Source organism: Mustela lutreola, chromosome 18 (assembly GCF_030435805.1).
Source record: "Mustela lutreola isolate mMusLut2 chromosome 18, mMusLut2.pri, whole genome shotgun sequence".
NCBI classification, from domain to species: Eukaryota; Metazoa; Chordata; class Mammalia; order Carnivora; family Mustelidae; genus Mustela; species Mustela lutreola.
In genome coordinates this window covers 19494853-19521218 of record NC_081307.1, presented here as the reverse complement: position 1 = coordinate 19521218, position 26366 = coordinate 19494853, and the positions used below count along the sequence as shown (strand labels likewise).

The following is a 26366-nucleotide window of genomic DNA, read 5'->3' as shown; positions in this document are numbered from 1 at the left end:
AAGTATATTCTCAAGTGAGGATCTTTCCGGAATTATCTTCATTTTGCCCTTATTTTTTCCCAGTTGTACTGAGATCTAATTGACATATAACACTATATCGGATTAAGGTGTATAATCGCAGAGTGATTTTCACAATAAGTTTAGTTGACCTCTATCACCTCAGATAGTTACAAATTGTTTTTCTCATGATGAGTACTTTCAAGATCTACTCTCTTAGCAACTTCCAATATCCAGTATCGTTAACCATAGTCACCATGCTGTACCTTACATCCTCAGGACTTATCTTACAACTAGAAGTTTGTACCTTTTAACCGTCTTCATCCACCCCCTTCCCACCTGCCTCTAGCAACTACCAATCTGTTCTGTTTCTATGAATTCATTTTTTTAATCATTTTTTGTCTGTGCTTTTATTTGGGAAGATAATTTTACTATATTTATAATTGTAGGTTGACATTTATTCTCAGCAAATTATATCACTCCAGGCTCCTGGCTCCTATTATTGAAATTGAAAGGTCAGCTCTGAGTCCAATTATTATTTTATAGTTAGTCTTGTTTTTCTTTCTACTACTTTTAAGATTCTGTTTGCATTTGGTATTCTGCAATTTTACTATAGTGTAGCTCTCTTTTTGGTGGGAGGGGGCAAAAAAATGTGTCAAGCTTACAGAATACAGTACATTTGGGACATCATTTTGCCTGTGCCATCCATTTTTGAAGTTCTTCTGAACTATTTATGTCTTCTTTAACCTTTTTTAATAGAAGTCTACATCTACCTTAACATTCTAGTAAAGAGGCCTAAAGCTCATATAGTAATCAAAGACCCTGAGAAGACTTCAGGAAGTCATTGTAAATTTTCCTGCATTTATATATCAGAGCTTCATAGTATTTATTTCATAGCCACCAAGTGAGTGACACTTGGGCATTCCCTTCTGTCTTTCCTTAGTCTGTAGGCGTATATTCTGGTTTTGTATATGTGTTGCATTTCTTGCTGTAAAATCTATTCTGATTTTCATTGCTACTTTAAGCTTATTTTAAATATTGTGTTATATATTTCTGATATTAAAGTTTTCTACTAGTTTTGCATGTTCTGAAATTTTACTCTCAATTTCATCATCTAAGCCATTAAAAAATTAAATACTGGCTCCTGAACAGATACATATTTAGGAATCTATGACTATGCCAAGAAAATTACTGATACATGAGCTTTATTCCTTGAATACAAGGAATGACAATAGTTGCTGTGAGAGTCTTGTTCCTTTTCTCAGACTGCCTGGATAAAACAACATTTATCAGCAGTTGTAACAATTCAGTTATATATTCTATCACAATTTAATTTGGGGGGCTAATGTTGAGTGTGAAAGCTTTCTGCAGGAGGGACTATTAAGCTGTTATGTTCTAAATAAGACTTTTTTAATTGAAAAAAGTAGTATATGATCCTGATAGATAAATATACATTCTTAAAATATTTTAAAATATAGGAAAGCAAAAAGAAGAAAATAAAACCTATCCTAATCTCACCAGAGATCATCAGTATGTCCAAATATATTTACTTCTTTTGTAAGCTCAGAAAATGTATTTTTATCTATAGAGATCCATATCAATGTAGTTTGTCAAACTACTTTTATCCCTTAATATGTTGTGAACCTCCTTCAGATGTTCTCAGTGTTGGTGTGTATACGTATGTGAGTGTGTGAGTGGTGATGTTGGCCCGTGTTGGAAGAAGGGAGGAGGCATTTCTTCACAAAGTGAATCGTCATTCCTCTTACCCTTCAGTAACAGTGTGGTCAGCGGGGTTTTCTAGTTGGACAGGTTTAACAACCCCTTTCTTTATCATATACTGACCTTTTCAGTTACAGTAAAAAATGTATCCAAATTGAAAATATTGAGATAATATTTGTAGAGTATTTAATCTAGCTAACATTTATTGAGGTTCTACCATTCTTATATAAAAAATGAACTTTGGTCTAAATTCAGCTAATTTTACTTGGCTTAAAACTGCTTAGTTCAAGCTTGTTTTGTTTCTAGAGGGGGCGTTGAGTGGATTCTCTAGCATATTGCTACATTTACACTGATGGTAATAAGTATGTCTATGTTTATATAAGTGACTCCTGATAAATAATACTTTGTTATTAAGATTTTATTAAAATATGAGCAATAGGCAGTGTTTTTCTAATTAATAATAATGAATTAAAGCTTAGTTTTTTTATTTATTTTTTATTTTTTTTTTTAAAGATTTTATTTATTTATTTATTTGACAGAGAGAGATTACAGGTAGGTAGAGAGGTTGGCAGAGAGATAGAGAGAGAGAGAGAGAGAGAGAAGGAAGCAGGCTCCCCGCCGAGCAGAGAGCCCGATGTGGGACTCGATCCCAGGACCCTGAGATCATGACCTGAGCCGAAGGCAGCGGCTTAACCCACTGAGCCACCCAGGTGCCCCAAAGCTTAGTTTTTTTTAAATAACTCCCAAACACATTATAGTTCTGTTAGTGGCACCAAACTTAAAAATTAACACACAGAAATAAAAGTTCTCCTCGTCATTAGACACTCACTCCTCCATACATCGTGCAGCATTTTCTTCCCATAATAACCAAAATACAAAGCCTCGGAACCAGTGAAATCTTCCCTGATAAATCTTGACGGAAACTGCATTTGATTATGTTTGTTTACAGAGACCCAAATTAAGCTTGTAGTTCTATGTTTTCACATGAAGATCAGACTGCCCTTCTTAATTGTGATCTCGCCTTCTTCAGATTAGCCAATACTGAGACAGAAGCTGGTGTTCCATCCTTGCAAAGGGTTAGAAAATACCTTATCTGTTCACAGGAGACATACCTAGCAAACTTCTGAGTAGCTTTGAGTAGTTTAGCCTAAACTGGTGTATTTCTTCTTGACAAGTTTTAGATTAATTTAAATGTTATGTCTCCACATATGAATGTGGTCATTTTCCTTGATGCACTGACACGATGTACACTGGCCGGTAATAATTGATTTTTAAACGAAGCATGATTTTTATAGGTTGCTACAAAATGACCAAAACACTGTCCAAATGAATTTACTTCACATAAGGTGTGAATAAAATTTTTATTTCGCACTTTCTTGGAAGTTATGCATGTTGCAGTAGACTGCATGGGGGAGGCTTGGGGAATGTGATCCTTTTTGACAAAGCCACATTGTACGTGGAAATAGTGGTTATATACCATTACACCCTTAAAAATACCCTGGGTTTACCAGCAACGTAATATAATACTGTTGTGCACAGCAGAAAACAAAACAGGTAAGCTAATGTGTTTTCTTTTCAAGGTTGGCTAGAAGAGACTTAAAAGTGTATAAATTATCATTCTTTGTGACTGTTCTTTAGATTTCAGATGTACTTCTTAAAACTTCTACAGGTACTTAAAACAGATGCTGAGGAACTTGTCTCCAGAAGCTATTGGGATACACTGAGACGTAATACAAGCCAAGCACTCTTTTCAGACCTCGCAGAGGTATAATTAAACCTCAACCAGGACCTTGTACTACTTGCCGTTTTGTTAAACTAGTCTTCGTTTCATTTTAGAGTTACAATGATGAAACCAAAAATAATTTTATATTTTCCGTTCTCTTCAGTAAAGCAATAATTTCTTCATGTAAATGGCATATTTGAGTAGGCTGGCAGGGGCTGCCAGGCGACCTGTAACAGTCTACGTTAAGTCAGCTTGCTCGTTGTAGAAAACATGACTTTCCAACTTAACTAAAAAGGAATATCGCTCTTTTTTTTTTTTTTTTTAAAGATTTTATTTATTTATTTGACAGAGATCACAAGTAGGCAGAGAGGCAGGCAGAGAGAGAGGAGGAAGCAGGCTCCCTGCTGAGCAGAGAGCCCCATGTGGGGCTCGATCCCAGGACCCTGGGACCATGACCTGAGCCAAAAGCAGAGGCTTTAACCCACTGAGCCACCCAGGCACCCCGAAATATCACTCTTTTTAATAAAAGGATCACTTTCAGGAAACTTGAGAATACTATTTTACAGTTTCACTGAATCTTTTAACCTTATAATTTTGCCATGTTACATGAAGTGCTGAAGCTTTTAACTTGATAAAAGACAGCTAGGGTTTTAGAGTTATGGTAGATTCAAACATTAAATTTCCTAATATTACTCTTGTGGAGTTTACCAAGTGTGAGCAAGGGAGGTAAGGTAGAAGCAGTCCATCAAGGAAGGGAGAAATATTTTAACTTGACGTTGTTCTGGGTTGCCAGCACATAGAACATTAAGAACAGACCGACAGTTACTCATTATTGGTTTTGAATTCCATAGAGACACGCGCCTTATTGCTGCACTCGGGTGGGCTGCTCCCCTGTCCACTCAGCATGCTGTTCTTACTAGGGATTTGTCATTTCATTTCAGGGGTTTTTGTTTTGTTTTGTTTTGTTTTTAGGGATTTGTCATTTTAAAAGATGGACTATGCCTTCAACATTAAACACGATTTCAGATATTATGAATTTTTAAGAACCTTACTATCAGTCTTCCCACAAAGAACTTTTCAGTATATACTGAGATACTTTTCATTATTTTTCTCTTTAAAGCTGGCTTCTCATTTCTTTTTTCTAAAGTTTGACCTTTTTTTTAAAATTACACCTAAAAATATCTGAGAAGTAAACTGGAATCAGGTGTGAATTCTGTTATCCGTTTGTAGTGTTACTCACTTGACACCTCTAGACTGGGACAGATACTTGGAAATGTTAATTTTGTCAGTTGTTTTCAATTTTAAAATCTCAGAACAAAGCATTTTGCCCTTTCTCCAGTTTACCTCTGATGTGTAAATACAATGTAATTCTGACCAGTAATTAACTTTTGAAAATTACCTTGTAATTTGAAACTTTTTTTTTTTTTTTTTAAGATTTTATTTATTTGACAGAGACCACAAGTAGGCAGGGAAGCCAGCAGAGAGAGAGGAGGAAGCAGGCTCCCTCTGAGCAGAGAGCCCGATGCGGGGCTCGATCCCAGGACTCCGGGATCATGACCTGAACCAAAGGCAGAGGCTTTAACCCACTGAGCCACCCAGGCCCCCCTTGAACCATTTTTTAGTCAGCAAGTGGTAATAGATGTTTCATGTAAGGTACTTCAGGCGTACTTAATTCTGTAATCACTTATGCAGGCACATAGTAATCAGTGCCTAAAAATAAGAGCAAATGAGGACATTGGCCCAAGAGTCCTACAAACCGGCTGAGACCTAGCTTCAAACCAACAGTCGTGTCACTGCTCTCTCTCCATCCTAGACTGTCCACTTCAACATCCAGCCTGCCTTTAATCTAATTTCAGTCTGCTAGAAATTCTCACAATTAGACACAATCCACTAATTTGACATTGAATTTAATTTAAATCTTGGGAGGTTTAATATCAGAAGACCAGTTAGCTTTTACGTACACTCAGAGATAACATGATACGCATAAGACCTTCTGAAGAGGTAAACTCTGTCAGAGGTATGCGGGAGCTGGTTTTTATGGCTTCCTAGAGTTAATTCTGTACATCTCTTCCCACCTCAACATCTGTGCATCCCGTTGGTACTTAAGAGTGGCCCTGATAGAAGTATTAATACCATAGAAACTGGCAAACACTACAAATCAGGCTTTTTTTTCCCCCTAAAGATCTAATTTACTAGCATACCATTGGCTGTAATCAATCCACATTATAATCATAATCTACTAAATCAATTAATGAATTCATTCAAACATCATGAAAGTAAATCTGATAGAAGGAAGAAGAAAACAAAACTTATATTGTGTTCTAAAATAAAATAATTATTTGGGGATTATCTCTTATTACCCTCCCACATTAGACAGGATAATTGAGAATTAACTTTAATTAAGTTACAACTCATTGAAATTCCTTATACGTTACTACTGATGCCACCAGAGCATTGTTTATGTAAGTATTTCAGGACTCAAATTTGTTGAGAAAGAAAGCTTAGAAATCAGTTTGATTTCTCTCCCTCCTGCCCCTTGAACAGAGCTTGATGTGATTATCCCATCGTATCAATAAAAATATGTTGAAAGTTATCTTAAAAATCACAACATTTTTATATACTTTAATTCCATTCAAACTTATTTAACTATTTTATTTTTGATGAAATCATTTGAAGTAATTTTTATCACAACAAAGATAAGGGCCTTTCACGTAAATGGACCATGGGGATTCTTTTGTGGCTTTTTCTTTGCTTTGTTATGAAAACACCTGAATTCATTTTATTTTAACAATGGGCACAAGAATCAAAGGGATAAAGTCTCTATTTTTGTCCCAACTCCCCTGTGATTTAAGTTATATAACACTGTTAGGATACTAAGGACACTGGTATGGTTTTCAGTGACTCCCAACAGTGCTCTGTTTCATTGCATGGGGGAGAAAAGTTTTCACCATTTCCACTTTCTCATTTTTTTTCTCTAATGTCAAACTGTTACTTATGCCTCTGTGGATCTGGATTATCTGGATAAGTGCAACCCAAGTCTAATAAGATTTTGATGATGAAAGACTGTAAACGAAGATCTGCTCTGCTCAGTGGGCATGAGAAAAGCTGGGAGAGTGAGGTCATTATTGAAAACCTGTATAAAACAAAGCCATCTCATTTTGCTGTGTTAGGTTTTGAGGTAAAAGACATCACAGTACTAAGGGAAAACATTTCAAAAACTATGTTAGCTTAGTTCACTAACTTTCGATGTTCCTATGACCTTCATGAGATGAAGGCATATTTTTTCCAGATCTATATAACATATGTGTAGTTCCAGTTAACAAAAAGGAAGTAAAAGTGTACCATGTAAAACTTTTTTTTTTTTTTGCATTAAGCTTCAGCATTATTCTCTTCTCTGACTTGTCTAGTCCTTTTTTCAACTTCTTGAAATATATTGATTTGACAAAAATAAGTAATAACATTTGTTGAGTGTTTAAAATATGCCAGTTATAATACTAAACGATTTACATGTGTTACCTGATCCTCACTTAAGGTAGGCACTGTTGGGTGATAATACCCTCAGAGAGATGAACTTCTCCCAAGGTCACTTAAGAAATAAGGAAAAAGTCAGGATTCAAAGCCAGGAAGCTTACTCTTGAGCTCAGTCATCTTACGTGCTCACCACCCCATAGCTTATTTGTGAAGTCAGCAACTTTATCTAAAACACCATGGTCCCTCTTCTGATCAACTCTCTCTCTCCCCCTTGTTCCAGTCCTCTAGCTTCCAGATGGATACCCCAGTTCCTACTGTTGGCTGCTGATTTGGTAGAACCTCCACTCCTGTGCTCCATTTAGGGATGCCTTCTCAAATATTTCTCCCCCAACTTACTGAAGCTATCCCATGGATAATAATGGATTAGACTTGATCATACACAATCACAAAAGAATGTTTATAATTAACATGAGCTATCTCCTTTTCCCCCAAAGGTCTTAATGCTGTATTCCAGAGCATCCTATGACTGCCAATTATAACATTTGTATGCTTCATTTATACTCATACTCTAATTTTATCTACAAAATTATTATCTTCAAAATTAATAGGTTTATGCCTATTTTACAGATAAGGAAGCTAAAGGTAAAAAAAATTCCATGAACTCAGGTCTTCTGATGTTAAATCCTCTCCTTATAGCAGTCTGCCTCCTCAACATAAAGCTACTGGTGAAAGTAATAGTGCCTTCTGAGCACTACTGAAAATTATCCTAGTCTCTTGTCACACACGGAGCCCTGAAAGGCTGGAACCACTGGTATTACTCAACATCCATTATAAGCTTGTTCAGGAAGGCATATTTAAAAGATAATATGTAACACCTGGCTTCCAGGTTGTGTTATTTTCTCCTTGGCAATCAGATCTTTGAAGAAGTTGGAGATTTTATAGGGAATATATATGAACTTCTAAGTTAGTCCAACTCCTGAAAATACTTGGGAGTTGTCAGCAAACTAAACCAAGTAGAGCTCTTTCAAACCAATTTTAAGGACGTTATAGGCTAGAGATTACTTAGGAAAATCCAACCCCCAAAAAAACTTAAGTAAGACTACACAATTTACTAAGGAATTTCAATAATTATAAGTTCAAGTAGAAGATACCGTACATGTTGGAGGTTTTGAGAGAGACCTGAGTAATCAAAGTAGCAAAGAGACCACTTAAAAACAGGGATTAAAAGGAACATAGGAGGGGAAAAGACCAGTCACAAGACGTAGTCTTTATAACGCCAAACTTGTCATTAGACGTTAATATTTGGTCTAGGGAGAAGGAAAATAAAGATCCAACAAAAGTTATGAAGGATAAAATATCTGTCTTTATGAAATATTGGGAAGAGAGTTTATAAGGAATCAAAAAGATTACCGAAAGTTCGTATGTGGAAGATGGGTAAGATAACACAACTTATCCTTTGTAGAGAAGTATATACTTTTTATTTCTTGTGTTTTCTATGAAACAGAATCCTGGCCAAGAAGTAATATTTCAGATATATATCTCTGGATGGACATTTACAGCTATTTTTTTAAATACAGAAAATGTTAGTTATAATTTAGCCTCTTTTTTTTTTTCTTACATTTCCCAGGATTGTATATGGGAGAGTTAAAATCATTTGAATTTTATGATTTTTGCACCAGAGTTTATAATGAGATATAGTGTATATAGTGAGATATGAGTTAATGATCAAGTGAGGAAGGAAATGAGGAAAGAAGAGGAGGAGGAGAAGGGAATGGAAGGAGCGGGAGGAAGAAGAAAAGGAAATCGATAAAGGAAAGGACTATTTTCATAGACCATTAAGCGTTGTAAGGACTAGACTAAAGTGATTTTAAGAGTACCCTTGTTGGAACTTGAAGGAAAAAGTCCTCTGGAATTAATCTCTTATCCATTCAAAAAATAATTTTAAGAATTTTCTTTAAAAAAATTATAGATTATGTAAATTCCAAAATAATAGTACTACAGTTTCTCTTCCAAAATATAGTAGTTCTATTTAAAGTATCATAAATATGGAATTTAGTAGGAAAGTATCATACTCAGAGGAAACTATTTTGTGAAGATTAAGACCATTCTTTTGTCAGCCCCATATATTTCATATACCTGAAGAATTTACCTCTTTTGAACATCCTTTTAAAAAACTGATTTTTTTTTAGGTTACGAAAATCCAAACTAAAGGACTTAAAAATAAAACATTTAGGTGATTACTAAAATATTTCAACAATTTTAGATAATTTAAAACAAGTGTTCTATATGCATAATTTGAGGTTGAAAACTTCCTAAAATATAGTCATATCTTTAAAGTTTTTTAGGATAAAGATCAATTTCAGTCATATTTCTATTTTCAAACATTGAACTTCATTTTAACAGTAATGGCATTTATTAATACAGTCTTGTGCTTTTCATTCTAATGTTGATATATTCACGTTCTTGGTATTTCTATGTTGATAAAATTCTTTGAGGGATATTGGGTATCCCTGTTGTTTACTGCAGCTAACCTTTAAATTGTGATTTTTTAAGCGTGCTGATGACATTACAAGTTTAGTAACAGATACTACACTTCTTGTACACTTTTTTGGAAAGAAAGGAAAAGCTGAACTCAACTTTGAAGATTTTTATAGGTGAGCTTAATTTTATGTTTGTTTTCAAAAATGTTAACATGCTAAGTTGAGAAAGGTCTTTAGGAATCCTCTGTTTCAAAAATACTCATCTCTTCACTGATTCCATCCTAGCTGAAGATACTCTAACAAACAAGCACTTTCATCAGTACGTATGTACTAGTTGATAAGTGTAATGGGGAGTTACTGAATGATGCGAAATGCCTGATATTGAGATTGATTATTTCCTGTATTTACCTATATGTTCCTAAGGAAGTATATTACCAACTCCTTTGTCGCAGTAAGCCACAGTGATGAGCATGGATATAGTGTTCTCTACAGTAAACACAAGGCACCACACTATTCTTTTAAGTCTCATCACTACCCTGCAAGGTGTTTTTGTTTCCCCCATTTTACAGATGAGGAAGCCAGAGCCCTGAGAGGCTAAGTATCACCCGTTGTCATCACTCTTCATTTATCTTATTCATTCTTTCTATATTTTTGTCATAGATTCATGGATAACCTACAGACAGAAGTCCTAGAAATAGAATTCCTTTCTTACTCTAATGGGATGAACACTATCAGTGAAGAAGATTTTGCTCATATTCTTTTACGATATACAAATGTGGAAAATACAGCAGTATTTTTGGAAAATGTGCGTTACAGTATACCTGAAGAAAAGGTATCTAATCTCTCATATCTGTTTTATTACAGATGGTATTATCTTGTAATTATGTAGGTCTATAGAACATGTTGTTTCTTAGTTTTTTTTCTCCTCCCTGATTAGTAGGTATTTTGGATATATTTCATTCTTGTTTCATCAATGTCCTAGGTGCTCTGGCTAAATTTTTAAAACTGATTAATGTAAAATTCTGGGTAGAGATCTATGTTTTTCTTAGATAAGCTGAAAAACTTTTAAGGTTATTAGCAGTTATATTCAAATTATGAATATCATTTTTTGAAGAGAATTCTGCTGAGATACATGCCTTGACTACTACATAAACATACCCTTATATAAAAGTTTATATTGACATCATTTCAGTCACACTTTATTCTGTAATATCCTTAATAAAAGGTCATTTAAAGACAGCCATTGATGAGTGAGTGATCTTATCAGCAAGTGAAGTGAGGGTTTTCAAAGAGTTTGGATGGCATGAATGGTTAAGAACCCGGGACAACTGATTGTCTATTTGTTTAGCAGCAAATGTGTTGTCAGCAATTCTGAGCAGTTGCATTACCTAGTGGTCTCTGAATGCATCATTGCAAGTAAATAGAACTGGTGTCACAAGTACCCCTTCAAGCATGAGATGTTTTGGATATATTGCCTTCTATTTGTGTTTAGAGAAGGATCAAGTTAATCTATCCAAGAGAAACTTGCAAATAGTTCGACTTTGTTTAAAATGGATACACTGTGACAGTGCTAACAATTCCCCAGGTCCCCTAACGAATGAGAAGAAAAGACCTGATGCATTTGGCCATTAGTTTACATAATCTCTCTCAGGGGACTTTTATCTGTTGTACATGATAAGCTGAATTTTTTTCAATTCATAGACACTTCCCTAAAAATAAAGATTAGAAATTGTACTACTTTGCCAAGCTGCTAGGATATTATTTAGGGCCTAATGAATCTGCTTTTCTTTTTCTTTTAACAAATGGAAACACAGAAATCTGTAACTCAGAAAGTTCAGTTCCAGGGTGAAGAGTGCATGGGAAGTCTGTGTACTATTTTTGCAACTATTTTTAATATCTAAAATTATTTGAAAATAAAGTTTTCTTTATTTATATATATACCTTTCTTTTATATATATACATGTATGTGTATATATATATATATATATATATATATATATATACCTTTATATATAAACTTTTAGGTTAAATTTAGTTTCTGAAAATGTATAACTGATAGAAGTATCTTAAGCACTACACATCATTACAGTTAAAAAAAGGAAAATTTGGTGAATGAACCAGCATCAACTCTCGTGATTTTTGTTTGTTTGTTTTGGTATTACCTCATCAATCCTTAAAATCTACTTCCAGACGTTGTTATCTTTCTTTTAGGTAAAGGGAAGCAGAGTACCTCAGATACATAGACACTTGTCCAAGGAATCAAACCCACGACTGTAAGCCAGTGATCTTCCTCCAACATCCTGCTCATATCTTTCCCTTGCTTTTGCTTCATATTCCCTCTCCAAAAACAATAATAAGTATAGCTACTTGGATGGCACTTTACATTTTCTAAAATCCTTTCATTTCCATTCATGCATCTAACAGGTAGATACTAGGCATCTGCCATTTACAAGACCTTATTCTAGTTACTGTAGATAAAGTGACAAGATAAGCAAAATCCTTGTCTCGAAGAATTACCTCTTAGTGGACAGACAGGTAAACAAAAAATAAATAAATATTTTCAGATAATGATAAATATTATGAAGAGAAACAAAAGTCATGGGGCCTGGAAAGGAAGCTGGACTATCAGGGAAACATTCTCTGAACAGGTAGCTTTTGAGAAAAGACGGTGAGGAATGACCTATGCAAAAATCTGGATGAAGAACATTCCAGGGAGAGGAAACAGCAAATACCAAGGCCTTGGAGACAGAAAAAGCTGAGTTTATTTGAGAAATTCAAAAAAAGGGTAAAAAATAAGTCAATAGGAAAATAGTAGGAGATGAAGAAAAGACAGATATGGGTTAGATCTTATAGGACCCTGTGGGCCAAGGTAAGGAATTCAGATTTTATTCTAATAGTGATTCTAAGAGTGATGGGAATCTACTATAGTGTTTAAACTTTGAAGCAGGGATCAGCAAGCTACCCACCTCCTGTTTTTGTAAATAATGTTTAATTGGAGCATAGTCCCACTCATTCTTTGAATGTACAGTCTGTGAATGGTATTGTGCCTCAGGAGAGCGGGTACAACACAGACCATCTTTCCTACACAAATGAAAATATTTAGCCCCAGACCTTTTAGAGAGAAAGTGTGTAAACCTTGCTGTAGAACACAGTGAATGTACATTCATCCATCAAGTATTTTTGCAGCGAGTATTAACTGTCCACTGTGACACCCAAATATGATCTGACGCATGTGCCAGACATGATCTGATTCATGTTTCAAAGAGCATCATGGCTGGTCTGCTGAGAAAGACTTTAGCTGGCCCACCTTTGAAAAAGAGAGACAAGTTAGGATGTTGTCACAGGAGTGCAGGGAAGAGACCAGCATAGCTTGCCCCAGGGTGAACGTAGGGAAAGGTGGTCAGATATTGGGTCATTTAAAGAGTAGAGTTGGCCGGACTGGCTGCTGGATTAGATTTCAGTGTGAAGGGAAAAGAGGAATCAAGAATTCCCAGGGTTTGGGCCTGAACCACACTGTGAAACAGTGGTGCCATTCACGGAGCTAATAAGCAAGACTGCACGTTTGGGGTTAGGAAAGAATTGACAGTTTCATTTCGGACAGCTTAAGTTTGAGATTCCTGTGAGGTATGTAAATGAAGAAATTACGCAGGCAGTTGGATCTGTGTCTCTGGAATTTAGGGGTGCCATCAGGACTACTTTGGGTAATCATTAGTGTATAGACTTCCAAATTGTGTCTCCAGCTTAAACGTCTCCCCTGAATTTCAGACTTGAACATTGTACCAGCTACTCCGCATCTCTGCTTGGGTATCCAGCAGACACTTAATAGTTGCAAGATGAACACTCCTGATCATCCCCCAAATTTCCCTACACCGTCTTTCCTGTTTAAGTTAATGGAAACTCTGTTTTCCCTAGTTGTTCTAGTCAAACTTTGGGACTCCTTCCTTTCACATTCCACATATGACCCCTCAGCAGATCCCCGTGACACTGCCTCCATCAGAATCTGACCACGCTTGCCACCTCCGCTGCTACTAGCCTCGTCCCCATCTCTCTTGTCTGAATTATTGCAGTTGCCTCCTCAATCATCTCTCTGCTTCTAACTCTGCTCCCCTACAGTTTCTTCTCCAGTTGGCAATTAAGGAAATGACTTGTACCATGATTCAGATCTTATTAACTCCCCATTTTTACCCAAAGAAGGAGCTTAAATCCTTACAGTGGCCTACAAGGCCCACACAGCTGTCCCCTCATTTCCTCCCATTCCCCGCCTTGCTCCTTTTGCTTCGGTCACACTGACAGCTTTACTGCTTCTCAACACCAGGCAATCTTCTGCCTCGTTCTGGTCTCTGCCCAGAATGCTCTTCTCTCAGATATCCACATGGCTTACTGTATAATAATTTCTCAATGAGGCCTACCCTTCCAGTCTGTTGTATAATTAGTCACCTATTATATAAATAATATATAGCCTATTACATAAGTAATAATATATTACATAAATTATAACCCTCTCCCTTGGCATTCCTATTCCTATTCCTCTTCCCTTATTTGTTTTATTCCAGAGCATTATCCTCTTCTAATATACTGTATTATAGTATAATATACTATATTATATAGTATACTATAATAGAGGTTTAGTTTGTGTCTTTATTTTTTATTATTAATCTGGATAAATGATCATTAAATTTAATTATTTGTCTGTCTCCCCAACCAGAATGTAATGCTGATATTTTATCTTTGTTATTCACTCAAATATCCCAGTACCTAGAACACCTATTGAATGAATTGATAGTATTTAAACTAGAACTTAAAGCTTTTCTTCTGTTTTTGTGGATTTTACCTGCAAAGGTATTCACTCATATGAAACGACAGATATACAGTGTTCTTTATTAGAGTGTTGTTTGTAATAGCCAAAGATTGGAAGCTATGTAAATGTCTTTCAGTAAATCAGTAGTTAAATAAATTATGATGTATCTATAGAATGGAAAAGGTATTCCTGAAAAAAGATGAAGATTCTTTGTATACTACTATAGAATGATTTCTAAGACACAACAAGCGAAAAAGAGCACAGTTTCAAACAATGTGTATAGTATACTACCATTGTTTAAAAAGATAGCCTATGCTAATTCTGGAAGGACCCACATAACTAAAGACAGTGGTTTCTCCAAGGAAAGAAACTGCATGACTAAGGAACAAGGGTGGGCAGGAGGGAGGGAGATTTGCATTGTACACACTTTTATCCCTTTTGAATTTTGAACAGATGAGTTTAGTGCCATATAAAATAATTTTTAAAGACTGTAAATGCCATGGGACCAGCTGAACTTACCTAGGAAAGAATGTAGGTAGAGACCACAGAAGGGAGGAGGGCTTCTCATAATAACCATGTAATGTACAAGAAAGTAGTAAAATTTATTATTAAGCTTTAAAGAAACTGTTATTCAGAAAGAGTTAAGGGACTTAGCTTGGGTCATTCACCCAGTAAATTTCCAAGTTTAAATTTTCTGCTTATTCCAAAATGGTTTCAGTTCCTGGGCCTGTTTAACTTCCTAGGTATTTACAATGGCCCTCTGCGCCCCTATTCCAATAACCATTCCCCTCAGGCTTCTCTTTGCCAGGTTTTTGGATTCTGTCTGCCACGTGTCCCATCTGTCATCCCTTGCCTCAAACAGGCACAGAGTGTGCATATCCTTATACATTTTGATAGTATCTACCACTAGGAAAGCCAAACCGGTCCAAGACGGAGGGAGCAAATAAGTCAGCCTCTGTGCTACTCCCTCTAGGAACTACCCGACAAGTCAAATGGCATACCACAGTATTTTGATAACAAAATACTGTTCCTTGCCCCCTGGCATGAGGAAGCCACACCAGGCACATCAGCCTCTACCCTAAAGCTGCTGCCACAGCACTGCAAGATAAAAATGGTAGTTCAGTAGATAGAAACACCACAAAGCTCTCACACCGAATTTCAGCAACCTGTCTCTTTATTAACCATTCCCCTCCTTGCTCTAAACTTTGGGTTAGATTCCAGAGTTTCTGGTTCTGTCAGTCTTTCCTAGCTAAGGGTTGTTGCAGTAGAGGGATTGATTCTTTAGGCCTTGTCCTGCCGTTTTCCATGGCACGGCTGCCCCAGTCTCTTCCTAGTCTCCTCATATTTTAGGTCTCTGCACCACCAAAGACAAACAAGCGCACACCCTGGGAGCATGGTGGTAGCAATTTGATATCTACAGCATTTTCTAGTTTGTCTTTTTACTGAATTATGTCTTACCTACTATCGCAGTTTTGTTCACTTACGCCTTGCCACAGTTCAGTCCTAGTGCACTTAGATTCACTTGTTCCTATCTTGAATGACATATTTCAGTCGTAGATGTAAGTCTTTAATTGTAAAATATACGTACCATAAAATTTACCATTTTAACTGTTTTAAAGAGTAAAATTTGGTGGTATTAATTATGTTCACAAGGTTCTACAACCATCACTAGTACTAGTACTAGTTCCAGAACTTTTGCATCCTCTTAAAAAGAAATCCTATAACCCATTAAGCAGGTGTTTCCCATTCCACCTCCCCTCAGCTCATGGCCACCACTAATCCACTTTCTGTTTTTGTGGATTTGTCTATAATGGAATCATAACTTAGTGATCCTTTGTGTTTGGCTTCTTTAGCTGAGCATAACTTTTTCAAAGTTCATCAATATTTTAGCAAATATTGGCGCTTCTTTCCTTTTTATTACCAGATAATACTTTATTATATAGATATACCACACGTCTTCTGTTTGTCAGATGGTGAGTTGTTTTTGAGTTGTTTCCAGTTTGACTATTCAAATAATGCTGTTATGAACATTTGTCTGCATTTTTTCATGTGGACATACATTTCGACTTGTCAGAGAATGAGATATATACTTCAGAATAAATAGCTGGGTCATGAAACATCCTTAATTTTTAACATTTTAAAGAACTTCCAAGCTACTTTTCAAAGTAGCTATATTAACCCATTAATAATGTATAAAGTTTCTGATTTCTCTACCTTTTCTCTACAATAAAGTTTGTTACTGCCTGCCTTTTTATTTTTAGTCATCCTAGTGGATGTGAAGTGGGATCATTGTGATTTCAGTCTGCATTTCCCCAATTAATAATGATATTGAATATCCGGGCCTGTGGTTGGTGGCCATTTGTATATTTCCTTTGGAGTAATGTCTATTCAAGTCTTTTGCCCATGTTTTCTTCGTGTTGTCTTTATGTTGATTTTTAACAGTTCTTTATATGTTCTGGATACTAGAATCTTATCAGATACATTGTTTGCAAATATTTTCTCCCATTCTGTGGGTTGTCTTTTTACTTTTCTTGATAATATCCTTTAATACCCAAAAATGTTTACTTTTGACAAAGTCTCATTTATCTATTTTTAGTTTTGTTGTTCATACTTTGGGTGTCATATTTAAGAAACCATTACCAAGTAGGAGATACAACATCCCTTCCACTTTGAAAATAAACAATGTTAAAAAAAAAAAAAAACAAATGTTGAAGAAAAAAGGGAGAAACCATTGTCCAATTCCAAGGTCATGAAATTTTCATTTCTGGTTTTTGTAAGGTTGTTTTTTGGGTTGTTTTTTTTTTTTTTTTTTACAATTTTAGCTATTAACTTTAGGTCTTTGATCCATTTTGAGTTAATTTTTGTATATGGAATGAAATAAAATTTCAACACCTTTCATTTACAGGTAGATGTACAGTTGTCCAACACCTTTTTTTAAAGAGATGTTAAAGATATTCTTTGTCCAGTAAATAGCCTTGAAAATCAGTCTATCATAGGTATTTGGGTTTATTTCTGAACTCTCAGTTTCATGTCTCTTTGATGCTTTAAATTTTTCAGTTATCATCGTTTTGTTTTTGTTAACATGTAAGTTACTTATTTTCACTGCCCTTCTAACAGGACACATTCCATTCAAATCCAAATGATTAATTACAAAAGTGATTCTGGTGGTTAGGGTAGAGAAGAGGAAGAAATGTCCATCCCGCCTCTCTTTGACAGTCTTTCCTGCACTGCTAAGAATGGATTGCTTTAAGTTATCTCCATCAAGATGAATGCCTGTTTGTCAGTTCACAGTTCCATATTTCCAAACACAAAGAGTTTAATCTACCCAGAAGAATTACTGTATGGTTTTGTATTTGATTTGTCTTTTCCATACATGAGGACACTATTTTGAAAAATCTAAAGATTCAGATGGTGAACATTCTATTCTGTCATTCCTTGATTTGCTTTTTAATCTTACGTTCCCTTAAAGTATTGACATTTTTGTTTACACTTTTGCTTAAAAATTGCTGTGGCAGCTGGTCACAGCATAAACTGACACAGAACCAGAACAGTGACCAGTTTCCCTAGCAACAAGCTCTCCACATCAAGACAAACCCATTCTGGCTCTGTCCCCCTGAGTTGGAACACACGGCAGGTGGGATCAGGTCACAAAGCAGAACCCAGGGTTGGAGTGTCCATAAATGACAATAAGGAAAGAGAAAGAAAATTGTGAAGAGAAAAGACAGTGAGAATTCTCCTTATAAATAAAAAGAGGCTGCAAGTGAGGTGGAAATGACGTATACCAACAATCAGTATTTTTATTTTGATAATAGATTGGTGATGAATATTATTTTGATAATCACTTAATCAGTTGTTGGCTTATAGGCTTATATTAAAGTAGACTCTTCTGGTTCTTTCCCTGGTTTTCCAGTGCTGTCTTGTTAGTTTACTTTTCCTTTTACTTCTATATTAAAGTGCAAAATTGTTAAGCCCCAGCTCTTAGCCGTTTGCTCTTTTTCTGTTTACTTTCTCAATTATGTCAATTTTGCTGAGAATACAATAATTAAGTGTAGCTCTTCATGTTCAAATTTGTATTAGCTAAGATACATTGTGCTTATTTTAAATAACGTTCCTGTTTAATTGAACTAGTAGCAGTAACAATAATTGCGATTTATGTAAATGACATTCTAGAAGCCTTTCCATGGTCCCTCGCCAAGCCCTGTGTGTTGGGCCCAGAACTCTAAGTGTACTCTCACTGTACTTCTGCCATCCTGGCAGTGTTATGGCAGAAATAAGTAAAAGTACACTCCTTTTGGCTTATTCAGCGTGCTGATTTTTACACTGTCATTATTACAGATGTTGATGACCTTCCTAATGCTAACTTATACTTACGGAATACATAAACAGGAGAAACTGGTGTTTTAAGGGTTGTCTTCCTTTTACTTTTTGTTTTTTTCTTAATCATAGTTACTTTCAGGTTTTAAAAAATTTAGGCCTAAAATAGAGTTTTCACAACTGAAACTTTTTTATGCATCTTTGTTATATCATTTTTTGAAACTTTGTGCTGCTATGACAGTGTTTTAAAAATATTTTTAGCTCTCATTGCTAATGGCAGCAACCCTCTGCAGTGGAAATAAATCTGAGTAAATTTTACATTTTATTTGGAGAAAGGAGGCTTCATCAGAATGTGCCCTGGAAATGTTTACTTACAAGATATATTGCAGTTCTTAATGTATTTATTTCTAGTAAGTATGGATGTTTACTGTAATAAATTTGGCAAAACTAAATATATTTACATATATTCTCTCAATATAGGGCATCACATTTGACGAATTCAGGTCATTTTTCCAGTTTTTGAACAACTTGGAAGACTTTGCAATAGCCTTGAATATGTATAATTTTGCAAGTCGTTCTATAGGGCAAGGTATGTAATCATCTTTCAAAACTTAAAAGCAAAAAATAATCCTATGTTGTTTCTAGGGACTTTGACAACAAATTAATGAGACATTTCATATTGCCTGAAAGTGTGGTATATATTTCAATGGGAAATCTATTTTCCCCACACAGAGTTTAGCGAAATTTGCTAAATTTTTCAGTTAACCTTATTACTAGCCTTCTTTTCCTATTAGGGGGAAGAGCTAATGATACTTATAAAGATCCAAAGAGGAAGAAACCTCATGGCCACTGTTAACAGTGAGGGATATGTGTCTACTTATCAAAGAGCCACTGGGCCATGCCCAAACATCATCACAGGATGAGATTTAGATTTCTGATTTTATCCCCAATCTCTGCTGACTCAGAAACCTGAATGTTGCCCCCAGAGTTCCCTCTGCTGTGGACATACATTAATCAAGTTTTAGGAATAATATATAAAATCAAATGTTGACTTTGCTTAATTTACAAAGAAATACAGCTGTCATAGAATTCAGAATGCTGTTGTCCTCACAACGAGCTCATTCTTGCCCTATAGACAGACTAACAAGTCCAGTCCTTTTTCTGGGACTCTGTGGCTGTGACCACTTTCCCTTCCTTCATGGACCATGTCCTTTTTTAATACTCTTGCTACATGAGGACTTTCTATTTATATGTCTGTGAGGTAATTTTACCTGTGTCGGCTATAATCTATTGAGTGCTAATTCCTAAGTTTAAATCTCAGAGGACAGTCTTGTTATTCCCAAGTGCTGGAGTGAAGCCGAACTATAGCCCCTAAGTGCTAATAAACTATCTCTGTCCCCAACACATAGATACTGAATCCCTCACTTGGCTTTATGCATGAATGAGTGAGTTAGAGAAATCCGAAAATTGTTCCTGCCCCTCCCTTTGCCTAGTACAGATGTTCAAATAAGGCATCCTCTCCACTCAACCTACTTCAGGGTTTTCACACCAAAACTTTGGGAGTCCCGCTTTCACAGACCAGCATTTACTGCCAGGATAAACCGAGTAGTCAACCTTGAGGAGAAAAACAAGTCAGCATCTGCTTACCTGATTCAGAATGGAGAGTCACTCTTTTACTTTATGTTACTAGGAATGAAGGAGATCAAATGTGTGCTCTTGCATGTGTGGGAATTAATATATCTTTCTTTGCTGTTGTGACTACCAGCACTTTCATTCAGATTGTAACTTCTCAAAAGGACCATTACAGTAGCCACCTCTGTGGTATTCCTGTCATTATCCATTTTCCTCTCTGATGTTTCCTAGACGACTCATAGAATCATCTTTGTAAGACACAGACCTCTCCTGTGACATGCCTGCTATGGAAACTCTTCAGTTCCACAAGCTGACCCCATCCATCCCTCATTGCCCAGCTCCCATACAGATCGCACACTTTCCTAATCACCGCTCTTCTCTCCCCTTCCCTACGACTCTACACCACAGACAGAAGTGATCACTCAGGTCCAAATTCTCATACACTTTGTTAATATTCGTGTGGTCTTGTGTTGTGGTTATTTGGGCAGGTGTCTCATTGCCCATCTGAACTGTAAGTTTCTTGACAACTTATTCTCTTAATTTCTAAAGTGTCTGTCACTGATAGTAGATGCTCATTAAACCTACACTGACTATGAATACATTTATTAACCTAAGGTACAGCTACTTCTTGGTCCTTTTAATTCAGACCATAAAAATTTTCTGTTCCTGAAAGATAGCATGACTAATGAAGATTCATGTGTTACCTAAGGTCATCACCCATGTTTAGAAAAACTTCTTTTATAACCTTTTTAGCAATTAACACATTATAAAAATGTTAACTATTTACTTCTTTTCTGTAATATTTATCTAGATGAATTTAAGCGTGCTGTCTATGTAGCTACTGGCCTCAAACTTTCACCACATTTAGTGAACACAGTCTTCAAGATTTTTGATGTTGACAAAGATGATCAATTAAGTTATAAAGAATTTATTGGAATTATGAAAGACAGACTCCATCGAGGATTCCGGGTAAACCAATAAATTTGAAACCTGTTGATATCCTTTTTAAAAATTGAAGAAGGAAAAAAACTCCATCTAAGTTTCAAAAACAATTTATATAAATTTTTAAAGATATAAACATGAAATGTTTCATTTAAAAACAAAAAACATAAGGTCATACTTATTTTCCAAAAACACTTTGAGGTGATAAAAGGTAATGCTTTTTAAAAATATAAATCAGTGTGAATTTCAGTAACTTATTTTCATATTCAATTAATTTAATGTCTCCATCTCAGTTTGTGGGGAGAAATGTTGCCAGATATTTTTTGATTGATTCAGTTAGCACACAGGCAGTTCAAACTTGGTACTCTACAAAGAAATAGCATGATTCTCATTTTATATGATGGACATTTCCACTTAGCAATTCAAGGCTCTTAAGTCCCTACATCTTCAGTACTTTAAATGGAAAACAAGGTAAAAAAAAAAAAAAACAAAAAAAAAAACTTTTGTTTTGTCTGTTCAACTGGTTTTTTTTTCCTGTTAACACCTTATGCTGAAAATTACTAATGATTTTTTTTCTCAGAAATATGTTTTAAATAATGAAATATAGCATAAGTCAACAAATGTTTACACATTTAACATATTTGTGGATGTGTCACAAATGGAAAAAGAAAAATTTTTCTATTAATGCTAGAATGTTCAGTCTTCTCTCTTTGGGAAGAAGACCCCTAAGTATTATACATATAAAAAGATAAAAAGTTATATACAACAAAAAAAATCAAGATTCATCTGAAACCATGTTTTTAAAGATTTTTTAAATGATTTTTTTTAAAAATCCAAACTGTTGGTACAGATACTGTGTACTTAACTGCCACCTAGCGGTCATTTGTTGACATGGGTGACTGATGGTGCAAATACCTGAAAGGGTTTTTTTGCTAAAAATTTTAGAGTAGCAAGATCAAATTAAAATATAAATTATCCTATAAGCCTCTGACACTGTATTTCTCTCTCAAATGTTGTGTGTTTTTATTTTTGCTTTATGTATTTATTGTATACCTGTAGCCGGTAACATTCTATTTACATTTGCATACTTTTTAATCCTCTGTTCTACAGGGTTATAAAACAGTACAGAAGTATCCCACTTTCAAGTCCTGTCTAAAGAAGGAACTTCATAGCAGATAAGTATGTTAGTGCCTCTGTTTGTCTATCTTTGTTCAGTAACAAAGGAAGGATAATAATCTTTTTCTATGATGACATTTAGGAAATGGCTGAAAGAAATAGACTTACAACTTTTTTTTATATTTTTAGGCCACTAATTCAATTTACATATTATTCTTTTCTTTTTTTTTTAATTTTTTATTTTTTATAAACATATATTTTTATCGATTTACATATTATTCTTCTAATTATTTTAGACTAGTATTTAAGAATTAGTCATTACAACAAAGCATTGGGTTGCTACTATTAAGCTGTGATCCAGAAACGAACTAGAATAAATACTCCTCTGACTGGAATTCTCTAGGAGTATCTTGAAAGAAAAGATTTTCTATTCAGCCTACAGTTCTGTATCTGAGCAGATACAGTAGAATGAATCCACGTAGGATTTTTCTCATCTAGGACCATTAGCATCTAAGGAATTTCAGTTACTATTCTATAGGATCATGTCCCAACATTGGCTGCAATAATAGCAGGTAACTTTTTAGAGTTATTTGAGGTGCCTGGCCCTGTACGAGTTGTTCCTCATGTAGTATCACAGATAGACGTCCCATTTAACAGCAGGGAAGATAAAGACGTAGTAAGTAATTTACCCAAGATTACTTGCTAGTTAGTGGCCCACTAGGATTTGAGCCTCATTCTGTCAGACGGCAAGACCATCTTATTAGTTACTGAACTATAACCATACAATGCAGTAGCTGAGGAAGATGCAGGAGATTCATTCAGTTTGTGTCAACCTGAAGAAATAACTCAAATTTGCTGCTAATCTCCAGAATGAGAAGTTTGCTTTTCCTTTTCTCTTGTAAAAGTCTATTGTAGCTATACAATTTTGGTTGATTGTGGGTACTGATTAGTTAGGTCTGGACAGTGAAGGTTTTGTCCATTTATATATGCCTGCAAAAATGTATATTTCTTGCTATTTCTCTTGAGCTTGAAACGTTTGGATTTGTACATAGCAATATTTCCCAAAGTGGGTCCATAGGATATCAATGTGTATTATTCTAAAAAACAAAAAAGCTGCTTACTCAAATAAGTTTGAGAAATACCACAATAAGCATGGTTCAGTAGGTTTCTTCCCCTTTACAATTTACCAGATATTAATATGCCACTATTTACTTGTTTCTCTAAGAGCATACCAGGTATCCACTATTTTGCAGAGCTTTCAGATCTAATGTTTTATGGAACTCATTTGGGTAAAATAAGTTACTAAACAAAATACTCAACTTTTAAGTAAAAGGAAATATTTTATGTTAAGTCTTTGAATCTTATATTTTCCATGGAGTGTTTTTATGATGTATCTTACTGTTTCACACTAATATCCTAATAGTAGTTGATTAACGCCATTACCTCTTGGTTTCATCCTAAATAAATACTGGTGTGTGTGTGTGTGTATGTTTTTTTTTTTTAATTAGGTACTTCCAAGGCAAAGTTTTAAAGATTATTATCTACACGACGATGCAAGCAGCACAAATTTTAGTGAGTGGAAGCAGGTCTGAAATCAGAACACATAGAAATGAAGGAAAAGATGAAATGTTAATTATAATTTGTCTTGACTGAATTCTTGAACATAAGACACATAAAATACATCTTCTCACTAACTATACCTGTTATGTGTTACCAAGTTGAGCTTTTGCCTTGATTTACTGAACTCTGTGTACTTTTTCATTCCCTTCAGAAGTATGTAGATACTTCCAATGACTATGTAAGAATGTATTTTAAATATTTTTTTATTTATTAGACATTTCCTCATTTCAAAATAACGTATGAGTCGTGGAATCTAGATCCCTTAAAAATTAACAGCAACAACATATTTTCTTTGGTTTTGGACTGTGAACTTATTTTCAGAAAATGAATATTCCCTGAGATTTATTTTAGGACCTTTAGAATTGTTGATAAATTCCCATTATTACCAAGTTTTTAATTACATGAAAATAATTTTGAAAAACAAATAGAAATTAAGCTACTATATAATCTACTGTGATGGTTTACATTGTACTTTTAATGTTTAAAAGTACTTAACATATATTATGTGAATCATATAAAGTTTTTGAAAGTTTTTGTTCATTTACCAAAGTCATCAGAATGTCTGGTATTCTTGTATATAGTAAGGAAATTTAAAATGTAGATTTTTTTTTTTCCCCTCCAAAAAGTCCCATCTTGCTGGTAGCATTTGTGGCAGCTGTCCCTGTCCTTGCCATTATGGTCTTGAACACACTGCTACTCCTGACCGCGGATGGCAGACTTTCCTAACACTAGTCAGAATAGTCTCCTGCAGCTTTGTGAGTTACTGCATAGTGTTAGCCCTCTAGTGAGTACTATAAAACACAAATATAAAATGGTGTAGAAGAGTGATGTATATATTTGGTAGAAGTTAATATTTTGTTTTTTGTGAAAGGACCACATGCAGAAGTGATGCCAGACAGCCAGTAATAAAGAATAATTTAAGTGTAAGTCATTGTTTCAAAACAATATGACTTACAGAGAAAAGAAAAGCTTTCTAGTAAGAAACAAAATTAGACTTTCACATGGAGAAAATAATTCGAGAGTACTTAATGGAAGTCTGTTCACTTAAAAAGTGTAGTTTATAAAAGAATACTGTACAAAAATAAAAGAATGAATTTAAGTTAATATATTTATATTATATGTGGAAGATAAGTTCATTTATCTTCTTTTCTAAGATGTATTTAATGTAAATGAACACACTCCAACTATTACCTTGCTTTTGCCTATGAAAATGGGAAATACTTTGTTTGTGTAAGTTATTAATGTGAAATTGATAGTTCTGTATCCACCCATTTATAAAAAGTAATGTTATTTCCAAGAAAATGTTATTAACGTTGACCATGTATTTGTTAAACTTTTTACATTCTTTATCTGGTACTATTTATTACATTGTTATAGAAATATATGATTCATAGATTTTAAGATTCCATATTGTATAATAATTTAATTTCACATGCTTTGAAGGGTTGATTCAATTGATTGACTAAATGAAAGTGCTAACCCACTCATTTTAACATGCCCCAAGGTCAGTTTTACCTTACACTGGATGTTTTCAATATTAATTATTTGCTATCTAGCATAACTGAAAAAAATGCAATTTACTTTTATCTTTAAGTTATATTATCTTGCCTAACATGGAGAAATTGCTATTGAGAACAGTTCTATAAATAGAGATTTAAAAATGAACTAACTCATTAAAATTCTTTATAATTCTGTCACTCTCCCAAGGCATACCACATATGCAGTCTTTTTTGCTTTTCATTGTAGATGAATATTTCTCTATAAGGCTGCAGCATAATATTAAAATGGGAATAAATAAAATATTCTAATAAAATGAGAAAGAGTAGTAAATTACAGTGATTCCCTCTATATTATCACTGTTGAACCTTATCATTTATAAAATGGGAGGTGAAAATCTCTTACTGGATTGTTGTTTACATCGATTAAAAAAATTTTAATGCTTTGAAAATATTAACAGACTAAATATAATGTATGCTGTGATTCTCAGTATTTCCTTCTATAAATTATTCTGTGGAAACATGAAGCTAGACATAAATTTTAGTATCATACTCTCTACAGAAAGCCTACATGTTAAAAGGTTTATGCTATTTCTCAGAATCATTTCATATTAAGAAATTCATTTAACTTAAGTTTATTGTTCTTATTATAAAGTATGATTGTAAAGCAAGGTGTTGTACATTCTTAAATTATCTTAAAATTACTATCCCTGCCCTTGAGTAGAGCAACTTAGTACTTAGTTTTTATGTATATCTGTGGATTGATGTCTTTCTGAAAAATGTCACCTCCGAACATTGAAAATTTTTGTTGATAACCAAACCTTTGATCTTAGACCTTCTGGTATAGCAATACATGCCAGTGAGATTAATCTCATCGGTATCTGAATAAATGTAAATAAACTACAGAGCCACAAGCTTCTCAAACTGTAAAATAGGAATTCATATATTATAGAATTTTAGTTGTGCTGGAAAGCTTTTCAGAAAGTTTCATGTGATTTAACGTAGTATCAGTTTTGCTTTACAGAAGTGATTGTTTAAATGTCTTATAATAATTATCT

The 26366-nt window shown here is 34.6% G+C and overlaps 1 protein-coding gene across 3 annotated transcripts in view; it reads left to right on the top strand.

Annotated features, from left to right (window-relative positions):
• The window catches only part of MICU3 (mitochondrial calcium uptake family member 3), a 100089-nt gene extending 73731 nt beyond the window's left edge, over positions 1–26358 (top strand). For 2 of the 3 annotated variants that reach the window (XM_059155907.1, XM_059155905.1), the window contains 7 exons: positions 3386–3481; positions 9464–9564; positions 10051–10222; positions 18983–19091; positions 20946–21103; positions 22187–22255; positions 23701–26358. In XM_059155907.1, the coding sequence (XP_059011890.1) occupies positions 3386–3481; positions 9464–9564; positions 10051–10222; positions 18983–19091; positions 20946–21103; positions 22187–22255 (705 nt within the window). In that variant the 3' untranslated portion in view covers positions 23701–26358. Of the gene's footprint in view, positions 1–3385; positions 3482–9463; positions 9565–10050; positions 10223–18982; positions 19092–20945; positions 21104–22186; positions 22260–23700 lie in introns of all 3 variants that reach the window. The other variant, XM_059155906.1, reaches the window with a different exon arrangement.
• The last annotated feature ends 8 nt before the right edge of the window (positions 26359–26366 follow it).